Source organism: Silurus aristotelis (genome assembly GCF_946808225.1).
Source record: "Silurus aristotelis genome assembly, chromosome: 20".
NCBI lineage: Eukaryota > Metazoa > Chordata > Actinopteri > Siluriformes > Siluridae > Silurus > Silurus aristotelis.
In genome coordinates this window covers 4,488,219-4,501,015 of record NC_139593.1, presented here as the reverse complement: position 1 = coordinate 4,501,015, position 12,797 = coordinate 4,488,219, and the positions used below count along the sequence as shown (strand labels likewise).

Here is a 12,797-nt window from a genome sequence, read left to right as displayed (position 1 = left end):
TGAATTAGCGCGTGCGGAGCTACTGACCAATCCCTTTGCAGGAGGCGGGACTTGTTGGCAATGCGGAAGTGATTTGGCTTGAAGGACCCCAAGATGGCCGCTGCCTCTGAAGCAGCAGAAAACTGAAGGTGAGCTGGAATTTTATTCAGTTTCCTTTTTAAAAAATAAACATATAGTTATATTAAAGACATATTTTGGGATCATGTAAGTAAACAAAGCCCAAATAAGTGCGAATAATTCGCGTCTAAATACTAAAAGTAATGACTATAATTAACTGTATACTATTAAACAAATCAATTATTATAACTACATACTGAAAATACTAATTAAAAATGTTTTATAATTAACTATACCCTGTAAATAATATTGACATACTATAATGTACTAATCATTTTAAATACTAATCAAAATATTCTAATTAAATATATTCTAGAGGTCGACCGATTTAATCGATACCGATATCCATACTTGCCGATAACTGCTTAATCAACCTATAGTTTAAAAAAAAAAAAAAAAAAACACTTTTGAATAAATAATGAAATAAATATATATTTATTATATTAAGAAATATGAAGAAAAATAAGACATTCATACAAAGTGAGCAAAAAGTAAAACTCCAAATAAATAAAAACAGTAACATCCAAAATGAATGGGGAAAAAAAAAAGAAGAAAAAAAAGCTACATTTGAACTTGTCTCACTTGTCACATGTGGTGGCAGTGATTCGCCTCTAGAGGCCGCTCTCGTACTGTATAATGGCAGCGGCCGCTCCAGCGCTGACGCAACCCGGAAAAACTATTGGTAAAGTTTTTTGATGGTAGTTCTATCAGCGCCGATGAATCAGTCGACCTCTACTATAAATTATAATTAAATCACTATAAATCAGTTTATCATATAAATAATGAATTGATTATTTAAATTCTCCACTTGCCCCCTACTCTCACCACAAATCACAATATCATCCGCAAACATCATAGTTTAGATTATAACAATAATAAAGTGATCAGGGAACTTTATTCTATAAATAATATTTAAATATTTAGTTATTAAGTAGAAACTGTCTGAATTACATTTATGATATTTGGCAGACACCTTTTATTCAGAGCGACTTACATTTATCGTAGTTATACAGCTGAGCAATTTAGGGTTAAGGGCTTTACTCAGGGGCCCAACAGCGGCAGCTTGGTGGCGCTGTGGTTTCATCACATGACCTTCCGATCAGAAGTCCAACATTCCGCTACTGAGCTGCTGCCACTTACCAGGAGAAAGATTATTTATATAATGTAATTTCTTATTTATTATAATCTAAATAAATGATTATAATAAAATTTTAATTTTTAAATAATAAAAAAAATTACATTGTATAATATAATTATTATATTATGGTACGCAATTATATTAAATATTAAATGTTATTTTATTAAATATGAAATTAGTATATAAAATTAATTACTAAATATAATTAAATGATTCGAATTGTTGTTAATATTCAGGTTTATATGAATATAACAAGAGATAAGAGTCAGTTTCTGCATGTTCCCGTAAAACAAAAAAAACCAAAACAAGAGCAGCATCATATTAATGATGAAACCTGAGTACAGTCCCATAATGCAATGCGCCTCGCTCCAGATGACGAGTGGGATGTAATGATGGTGTGAAAGTTTTTTATTCGGAATTAGGGCTGCACGATTAATCGCCTCTTTCCTTGTGTTTCCATCCTGCAGCCGTGACCATGAGCAAGCTCCAGAGCTTCTGGCACAACTACAAGGTTCTGATTGTGATGGGTTCAGGTCTGGGCTTCATCCACTGGGGTTGGTACAACATCAAATCGAACCCGCTTCTGCGCCAGAACAGAGAAGACGTCGCCCCTCCCGAGCCGGGCATCGTGTCCTACGTGTCTCCTCCAAACTCCGATCCCAGCAAGAAGACGAGTGGAACCAAGACGAAGGAGTAACAGACCGAGACGATAAGTAAGCTTTTAATAATTATTTATTTTATTTTTCAACATAATTATTTGTAATTAATCTGTGTTCAAGCTGCAAAATACTTTAGTTGTTAATCATTATAATTTATTTTGTATTATATTTTATTTGCTTTATTAAAATTCCATTATAGTAGTTTATTGTAATTATTATGTTATTAGGTTGATAATATGATGTAATAATATGATTTATTTAATTGTTTGTAGGCTTTAAATGACTCCATTATTTATTGGTACATTATTAATAATTTATTTTGTCGATGTGAAATATGATTATAAATAATTATATACATTATTTTATCATAGCTTTTTTATCATTTCTTTGACAGTTGATTATCGGAGCTGTATATTGTGACAGATTCTGTAAATACTTTAGAAATCTGGTGCATCATAAAGATGTTGTTTTTGGCCAGATGTAATTTACACATTTAAATAAACAAACATTAGAAAACAAACAAATAAAAAAAACATTCATGTTACATCTAAATATGATTAGGACACATTTCATTCTAAAGTGATTATGAGCAGTTGAGTGGGCGGAGCTAACCCTGGGGCGATCACATGGCTGAGAGCCTTAGACAGAGGGTTTGATCATTAACCTCGTACAGGTCTAATCATGATTTTCATCTCTCTCTCTTCTCAGAGCTGCTCACTGAGGATGAAGAACCCCAGCTGGCTAAGGAAGAACTGGTTGTGGGTGGCGGGCGGAGCTTTCCTGGGCCTCCATGCTGCCTCGTGGCTCCTGCAGAAGGTGATGAAGAAATCTGTCCGCTCCGAACTGCAGCTCAAAGAGAGAAGAACGAACGGATAAACAGCTGTAATCGATGGACTTTTTAAATCTGCAGCTGCTTCTCGGCGTCTCCTTTGTGGAGCGTCTGGTGAAAATGTTTCTTTTATGATTGCAAATTATTTAAATACATTTTTGTTTTTTGGTCTTGAGCACCGTAAAAGACTAATGTTTTAAATAAATTGATTCACAGTTTGTCTTCGTCACTGTCACTAATTGAGGCCACGCCTACCTCCACTGACACACAAAGGCCACACCTCTTTCATTCTAACCGGCATAGACCACGCCTCCTTCATTCTCACTGACACACAAAGGCCACACCTCTTTCATTCTAACCGACATAGACCACGCCTCCTTCATTCTCACTGACACACAAAGGCCACACCTCTTTCATTCTAACCAGCATAGACCATGCCTCCTTCATTCTCACTGACACACAAAGGCTACACCTCTTTCATTCTAACCGGCATAGACCACGCCTCCTTCATTCTCACTGACACACAAAGGCCACACCTCTTTCATTCTAACTGACATAGACTACGCCTCCTTCATTCTCACTGACACACAAAGGCCACACCTCTTTCATTCTAACTGACATAGACCACGCCTCCTTCATTCTCACTGACACACAAAGGCCACACCTCTATTATTCTAACCGACATAGACCACGCCTCCTTCATTCTCACTGACACACAGAAGCCACACCTTCTTCATGCTAACTGACGGACAGAGGCCACACCTCCTTCATGCTAACTGACAGAGGCCACGCCTCCTTCACTGTAACTTACACAGAGACAACGCCTCCTTTACAAAGACTGACACAGAGCCCTTCTGAAGTGGGCGTGGTCACCGTGTGCTGTGGACTGAATGTTAATACTCTATGAAATGTTAAATATAAACAATACTTCAGGTAATTCAATAAAGAAAACACAATCAATGGACCACTGCAGTGTCTGAACTCTCAGCTTTTTATGGGAAGAAGGAAAAAAATATCTTTATTATTTAACACATTTTTAAACACATAAAATACAGCTGAAGGGGCTTCATGTAGTCCTGATGATCCATGGATCTGTTCCTCACCGGATCCTCACACACTCCATCTGCACTCAGAGCAGAAACGGGATCACCGCCTTCCTCGATTTTGGGTAATTGTCAAATTTCTCGAGGTAGAACCTTCAGAGCATCAAGAGAAACGCTGTCAAATATCAGTTTTATCCACAGGTTTATATCTACCCTTTACTATCGATTTCTAATCTGATCCGATCTTCACCTGACATTTTGGATCTTATACATGAACTTGGATCAATAAATATCACAATATATTTGTTGGTTTATTTGTTTGCTTTGTTGTGGCTTCACACACCATTGCACTTTCGCCACAAAAAAATTATTAATGGAATCAGTAACATTGTTTTATTTCTTCCTTAGTTTTATATGTTTACAGACTTTTAATGACACAATTATTTATTGCCTCATTATTCATTTGTTTGTTTGGTTGTTTACTTATTAAAATTATTATTTATTATTATAAATATATAATAATAAATAATAATTTAAACAGATTAGTTATTGCCATATTATTCATTTGTTTGTGTTTACAGATGTTTAATAGCACAATTTTTTATTGCCACATTATTATTTAGTTTACTTGTTTGTTTGTTTATTTGGTTGGCTGATTGTTTACAGACAAATTATTATGATTTATTTTAATACATATAATTATTTTTATCAATACTATTATTATTTTATTAAGTGTTAATTATTAAAATTATTGAAGTATTCAGTTTTTAAATAAATATACTAGTGTTTTTAATATAATATAAACAATGTTATTTACTGCCATCATATTTATTTGTTGTTGTTTTGTGTATTTATCTATTGCGGCTTTTGATTCTATTATTATTATTGATTATGTGAATATATAATGATATAATAATGATATTATAATATATTATAATTAATAATAATAATGTTGCCACATTACACTAACACAACTTGTTTATTTTTGTTTATTTATTGTTTAATCATTTGTCTGTCTGTCTGTCTGTCTGTCTGTCTGTCTGTCTGTCTGTCTGTCTGTCTGTCTGTCTATCTATCTATCTATCTATCTATCTATCTATCTATCTATCTATCTATCTATCTATCTATCTATCTATCTATCTATCTATCTCATATACATGTGTTGGTGTGTTAGACTCATCCTCTGTTCCTGTAAAGTACCTGTGGTGGTGATAAGCTCTGGGACCGATGGAGCACACGGTGAAGAAAGCGAAGGAGAAGGTGGTCAGAGACCACGTGGCCATTGCGTAACCACACCACTCTAATATCTCCCCGAAAAAATTTGCACCAGACACCCACTCGAACATTCCTCCTGAGAAAACACACACACACACACACACACAAAAGGCCATGTAAATATCTATGCAATCATTTTTTCAAAATACACTTAAATGTGATTATGCAAAACGTGTGTGTGTGTGTGTGTACCCTCAGGTATCTTGTAAGTGATCTCGCCCGGCTTTCTGAGATTCCTCAGGATATAGTCGCTGTGGATGTTGATGGCCATTCCTGAGAAGAACATGAACAGACCTGCACACAAACAGATACGACGATATTTCATGAACGAGCACTCGTGGACCCTCAGGAAACATAAAATTGAAATGGTAAATAAAACATATATACAGTCCACACAAAACGCAGGACAGAAAATCACCCCAGACGTCTACGATCCAGACGTCTGGAGTCTTGCCAGAAATAGAAATTATTAATGTGAATTTAATTTAATTCTTTTTTTTTTTTTTTTTTTTTTTTTTTTTTTTTTTTTTACAAAATACACCGTACACCCAAAGGTTTGTGGACACCTGAGGATATGCCTGGTAGGTGCCGCTTTATGAACATCTCACCACATTCAGTCTCTATTTTCTCTTATAATAAGCTCCACTCTTCTGGGAAGATGGTCCACTAGATTTTGGAGATTTGTGCTCATTTATACAAAGTGTTAGAATAAATAAAAAAAATCATTCCAGTCTTTTTGGCACTCTATAGCAGGAGATCTTCCACATCTTCCAACCCATTTAAAGCAGATATTCATGAGGTTTGGTTAGTGCCCTGGGGCATTGTCTTGCTGGAACAGGTTCGAGTCTCCTAGTTCAGGAGTGAGGGGACAAATTCATGCTACAGCATCCAAAGACATCAGATAAAATTGTGTGCCTTTAGCTTTTAGATAACAGTTTGGGAAAGAACCACATATGACTGTACAGGTGTCCCAATACTTTTGTCATATATACTGTATATGTATATATAGATACAATACCTCCTGTAATGTTGATGGTACAGTGGATGACGTTGGTAATCTACATTACATATAGATTGTTAAATCCTTTTTGAGAACATTTCCATGTGTTGTTCTGATATTAGATTATTATTTGAAAAACAGGTAAATAATTTAAATGGGCGAGGGTTATGTAGCAGGGGGTCGCTCACTGACGCCCCCCGGCTGATTGCGCCCTAGGCGATTGCCTAGTTTGCCTATGCCTAAAAACGATGCTGTTAATTTGTAAATAAATTATTATCATTATTATTATTTTTTTTGGCTACATGATCGCTAGAGATCAGTATTCTAACGATCAGGATCGTGAGGATTTTGTGCTCAGGTCTCAGTCTGGGAGACGCAGCAAGCCATCAAGGACCATCTCTAACCAAAAGGTGTCTGAGACCATGATTACCATTTAAACAATACCCTAACCTGAACTGCTGGGGGGGGGGAGGCACCAGCACCAGTGACCTTCGGCTGGATAGTGTTCTCACCTGGTCATGTGTTCCTTTACTCATTTCCTACACTCAATTTACATTTTTAAAGCTAAATCCTTTCTACACTTCACAGGGAAGAACATCTGGGCAGAGTTTGCTCTGGTTTCTTTTTGACTCAAACCCAAAGTGCTTCATGTATTTTGTCACTGCTACACTGTTTTAAACATCATCTTCATTACGATCATCATCGTCCTCATCAATTTTTTACTTACAGTCTCAACCAAAGAAATAAAAGTGAACTATCAGTACCATGTTGAATTAAAGAGATTTTTCTACAGAATCGTATTGTAGTGAATCGCATTTTGTTGAGTTAATTGGTCATAGGAGTTGAATCGTATCGTATCGCATCAGTAGCTGCTTCATATGTATCTTTAATGTATCATATCGTTGGCTATGCATCGAGATGCGAATCGCATCGGCCTTATTATAGAGATACGCATCCCTATCACAGTGTATTTTCAGCTGCTGCCTTCACTCTGGCCTGTCGCTCTCACCTGATATGAATCGGATGTCTGTGTGCCAATCAGCGTCAAACCGGGCACAGTGGAGCATGTAATGTCCTTGCAGGAAACCATTTAACGAGCAGAACACCACAGCTGATACCATGATGAACAGAGGACACGGCCGTCCCTTATTCAGCAACGAGTAGATGAAAGTCCTGAAGGAAAAACAGAAAAACAAGAGATGATTCAGCAAAAATATCAGCAAAAAAATCCCCTACCAAGTCCACGTTCCCAAACCATTGTTTAAAACAAGTGCAGAAATCTCTTAAATAGATTATATTCTTCTTCTTCTTCTTCATATTCTTCTCCTTATTATTTTTATTAATATTATTATTTGTTTAACAGTTCCTTTCAAAGTTGTTGAGTAATTAAAGTAATTAAGTTGAACCGACCACGCCACATTTTTTTTTATATGTTTGTACTTGCCCTCTGTTTTACACTTTACCATATGACTTTTCCCCCATATGTGGTTCTTCCACAAACTGTTGCCTCAAATTTTGAGAGACACAATTATGAAGGACGTCTTTAGACACATGAAATTCTCGCTTGAACTAGAAGATCCAAACCAGTTCCAATACCATGCCCTTGTGCACAAGCTCCATGAATATATGCTTTACATGGATGGAAGATGTTGAAGGTCTCTTGCTATAGAGCTTATTAGAAGCACATGCCAATCTTATGTTTAGGTGGATACGGATAAAACTTTCTTTCGGCTTTTCCCATTAGGGGTCGCCACAGCGGATCCTCCGCCTGTTTGATTTGGCACATGTTTTTACGGTGGATGCCCTTCCTAACACAACCCTCTCTATTTATCCGGGCTTGGGACTGGCAATAAGAGTGGCTGGGGTTGGTTCCCTGACCGGGGATCGAACCCGGGCCGCAGCGGTGAGAGCGCCGCATCCTAACCACTAGACCACCAGGGGACCGCAGGTGGATATGGATATTTTATACTAATTCCCTGTGGCACGAAGAAAGTTAACCGTATGAAGACGGTTCATACTTAAAAAAACGTTTGTGTTTTACCCTCAACTAGCAAACTGGTTCGCTTGTTCAGGTCACAGCTTGAAGCACACCATTATTCAAATGAATCTGATGCAAATCACTTTGTGGCTGGTTCTTATTCTTAGTCTTGTCTCTTAGTGGGGTTGTGTAACCTGCGCATTTTTTTGCAGTTCGAAATTCCTAAAGAGTTCAAGCTAATCTAGTGTAGTATCTTAAATGTATAGTATCTTTTATGTGTAATATCAAAAGGCCTAAATTCATATTATTCTGCAATGGTGACATTCCTGGAGAGGCCAAAGTTAATTACTGAACCGCCTGGACAGATGGTTCTCTTTAAGCAAAAGTGTAGGAGTAGACTTTAATGTTATCTCAAGGCTGGTGGGAGATACGCGCTATGTTCTTAAAACAAATATGGAATGTGGTCTAGGATGTATATCTTCTTGGTTAGGCGACCTCTGACCCGTTCACCATATACTAGGAGGTACAGGAAAACAGGATGCGCATTTATGTTTTATGATCTGGGAATGTGAGCCCTGGTACATCTGGAACACTTCAGTTTGGACAAAGACAGGCTTCTCTTTACGTTCAACATTATTGCAAAGTAAGCTCATATGCATCTCATTTACATTAAGAGGTGGACCCAGAAAACGGGCAAGCATTTAATGTGTGTGAAGGCATGGATCTGGAGTCAGACTTTGAATCAGAGCGTGCTGACTCCAGGCTTGACCGGAAGGCCTGTAAAGATGCTATATTTCTGTGTTGAATAAAAACATTATTTACACGAAATACTGTGTCTAAGAAGAGTCCTTCCAGCCGACAACTGCACCTCACCAAGACGACAAATATACAACACTAGCAGATATCATGCATACCAATTAGCACTAAAAGAACATGCTTTGTGCGCTCATATCTCCATGGATCTGGCTTTGTGCACAGGGGCATGGTCATGCTGGAACAGGTTTGGGTCTCCTAGTTCATGTGAAGTGAAAAATTTCATGCTACAGCTTTTAAAGACGTTCTACACATTGTGTAACTTTGTGGTATCAGAAGAATTTACATTTTTGGCATTTGGTAGACACCCTTATCCAGAGTGACTTGTGTTTATCCCACTCATACAACTGAGCAGCTATGGAGATTAGGGCCTTGCACAGGGGCCCAGAAGTGGCAGCTTGGTGTGACTGGAATTTGATCTTATGACCTTTTGAATCCAAAGTCCAATGCCTTAACCACTAAGCTCCCATTCAAGAAATTGAATTGCATTGGATTCAATAAGTGAGAACGAGAACAGTTCATTATGGTGAATGTCCAAAAAACAAAAATCGTAGCTAGAAATTGTTAAAAAAAAATATATATATATTTTCATATGTGTTTAAAACGTTTTTTACTAGCAAATTTCAGTGGTATAAGAGGAGTAAAATGAACTAGCTTGGGTTTTTGTGAAGGTTTTTAATCAATTAAAATTGTATTACTGTATCAAACAGTCGTTTAATGCAACGTTTAAGTGTTTGAGTGTTTATGGTGTTCATAGGCTCAACTGGTTTGTCTTGTTATAACAGGACTTATAACATGTTCACTGATACCGATTTTACCTTCTATAACCACTCTGCTGAAAAAAGAAACCCTAACAGACACCCTCCTAGAATTTATTTCTTTGATTTAATGGTTATAATAAAAATTGTATTGGTGTTAATGGATATTGTAATGCTGTAACCATGTGGATCTATACTAGACTGGTAATTTGTAGGCTTCTGTTTGGTGGCATGTTATGTATGATACAATTAGGGAATAATTAAACCCCTTTAGCAACGTCTAGGGCACATAGTATCTACTGGACACCATTAGGACCATTAATTTAGCTTTCAGGTTCCATAACTATGTTATTATATATACAAAAAATTGAACCCAACTTTGGAGGACTGTTTAGTGTTTGCTGAGAAAGGGTTCCTCAGTTTGATGGTAACCATGTGGTAACCAACAGCTGATGATCTGTAATGGTATCCATAGTAGAAACCATTAGTATTCCTGCGATGGTTTTAATTATCGTGTGTTTTCTTTTTTTTTTCAAGCTATAATACTTAACTGAATGAAAGTGTATCAAATTGTTTCGCAGCTTTCTAGTGTGTTATCCAGGTGCCTACCTTTGGAAGTAGTGCAGGCAGAAGGTCCAGAGGAAAACGCTGCGCTCCAGCCCTTGCAAAGTGTCCGTGCTGAGGAGCAGAAGCACAGGCACTAAGAGCGAGGGAAGTTCCTGGATGAACCAGGCAACTTTGGCTGGCAGCATCACCCCGGGAGCACCGGTTTCCACATATCGTCCGTATTGAGTGTGAGTCTTGACCTGGCGCAGGAAATAAAGGACACCCCCGATGATCAGCCCCCAGTTTAGGAAAAACAGGCTCTTCTCCATGCACTGCATTCTGGCATGGTCTGACAGCTTTTATCGCTCGTCTTTCATACAATGTGTTTTGTACCCACCCTAACTTTCTCCCTAAAACCCTCCCTAATTCCCTCCTTCCTGATCTGTAACAAGGGAAAAGAGATCAACCCCTTTTCAGCTCTCATTCAGCATTGCAGAATTTAGAGGCACAAGAAGTCACATGTCTGCTTTGTGGGTAGAAACAGGCATATCATTTACACTCTTGAACCATCCCCCATTTGTCAGAGTCAGAACGCGCACACACACACACACACACAATGCTAGTTCTAGCTCATACATACTGTACTGTATTTTTTGTCTCGTTTTTTTTTCCCCACACACAAATTATTTAAAGTCTAAGCTTTTCTTGCGCCGTCTCTTCTAAACTCCAGCAAATGTTCTCTCTCTTACAGTGTCATCTACAGCCATCTCTTTTTGACCTTTCTCACACCACATTCCTTAAAACTCTGGGGTGCCCCGAATCATAGTATTTCCTGCAGGTTCAATAACAAAAGTATTTCTTTTTACTTTCCAGGCTAAAAAAATTATTTTCAATGTTTTGAAACACGGTGGTGGATGGTACGGAAGTAAATAGAATTTGTTATTGTAGGTAGCTTTGTAGCTGAAGTCAAATATCTGAGCTACATTTTACTGAAATCAGTCGTTCCTTTTAATTACTCAGTGGATAAAAATGTAACTGGTCAAACACACAGCAATCCAGAGTCGAGCGCACGCTGTAGAGGTGGGAAGTGATGAAATACAAATACTTTACTTCATTTTTTCTGGTATCAGTACTTTCAACTTCCTTCAACTTTTTTTTTTTACACAAATATCTGTACTCTTTATTTCTTACATTTACAAAACAGACTGGTTTGGTGACATCATCAATGTTTTTTCTTTTCATTGCCCACCGCTAATCGCTCGGTTTCCTGTCATTTCCTGTCTCTCACACACCACAGATGTAGACTAGTTTCTGAAGCTCATTCTGCAGGCAGAAGGCGGTAAGAAGTCTGGGGTTAACGTGGATGAGACAGAGGGAGTCAGTGATGTAAACATGGCTGAGAACAGAGACATTCCTGATCACCTGGTCATCATCATCTTTTCTCTGCTTATGTTCTACGTGGTGGATCTTCAGACTGGACACATTCATTAGAGAACAACATTTCAAATTATTTTATATTAATATGGGTTTAGTTTCCAGCGTGACACTAAAACAGGTAGGAATAATCACTACTTTTTACTGAAGAACATGTCGGAGCCCAAACTTCTTTACTTCAACTTGAGTGAATCAGAACTTTTATCAGATTCTTTATGTGTACTTTTGCTATCTCTGTCGCTTTGTTTTGAACTTGACCCGGTTAGTTCAAGCATTTAGAGAGGAATAAATGATGGAAGAAACTCCAGACTCGAACTCTAAAGGTTTGGGGTTCATGATGATTGTAATAGAAATCAATCAGTGTTTGAGTCATTAATATCATTCTATTAATAGATCAGTGTGCTGAGAGTCACATTCGAGTCTTTACACATAAACTGAGGTGATTAAGTAAAGAGTCTTGTGATAAACTACATTGGATACATTTGAAGGCAAAAACATTTGTACTTTTACTCAGGTGAAAGTTTAAAGGGACACTTTTACTTTAGTCACATTTAACCGAGTGAATCTCTACTTTAACTCAAATACATGTTACTGTTGAAACCTAAATGTATCGGGACACCTGAACTTTCATACTATATGTGGTTCTTTCCCAAACTTGACCTGCAAAGTTGATGTCACACAGTTGTATAGGATATTTTTTGGATGTAGTAGCATGAAATTGTCCCGTAATTTGAATAAAGAGAAACATAAACCTGTTCCAGCATGAAATTGCCTCCATGCACAAAGCCTGCTGCATGAAGATATGCTTTTCATGGGTCAGCAGATGTGGAAGATCGCCAGCTTTAGAGCTCCAACCCCGTTGAACATCTTTAGGGATTAACTTTTCACACATATCTGACTTTACTGCCACCCTTGAGGCTGAATGAATTTCCACAAAATCTAGTGGAACATCTTCCCAGAAGAGTGGAGGTTATTATAACAGGTAATAGGGACTACATATGGAATGGGATGTTCAAAAAGAATAATGGTAAGACTTTTGTGCATATCGTGTCTCAACATAAAACATCAAATGGGGTTAGCATTCAGCAAGATAGCGATCCAAAATGTAAAGCAAAAATTTTAAGAAAATGGTTTTTGGGAAAAACAGAAAATAAATTTGGCTGATTTAAGAGTATGCAAACTTTTGCTAAAAAGTTACAACATATTT

At 37.4% G+C, this 12,797-nt stretch overlaps 1 protein-coding gene and 1 long non-coding RNA gene across 2 annotated transcripts; one reads left to right on the top strand and one right to left on the bottom strand.

The window, feature by feature from the left end:
* Window positions 1–2,961, top strand: LOC310715844. The gene is made up of 3 exons (XR_014530416.1): window positions 1–128; window positions 1,723–1,968; window positions 2,623–2,961. It is a non-coding gene; the product is annotated as an uncharacterized lncRNA (long non-coding RNA).
* A 754-nt stretch (window positions 2,962–3,715) lies between these two features.
* Window positions 3,716–10,551, bottom strand: srd5a2a (steroid-5-alpha-reductase, alpha polypeptide 2a). The gene is made up of 5 exons (XM_083522531.1): window positions 10,220–10,551; window positions 7,071–7,234; window positions 5,254–5,355; window positions 4,987–5,137; window positions 3,716–3,939 (listed from the first exon to the last, which is right to left on the bottom strand). The coding sequence occupies exons 1-5, from the start codon at window positions 10,492–10,494 to the stop codon at window positions 3,873–3,875; spliced, it is 759 nt and encodes a 252-aa protein (XP_083378657.1). The 5' UTR covers window positions 10,495–10,551; the 3' UTR covers window positions 3,716–3,872.
* Between the last annotated feature and the right edge of the window lie 2,246 nt (window positions 10,552–12,797).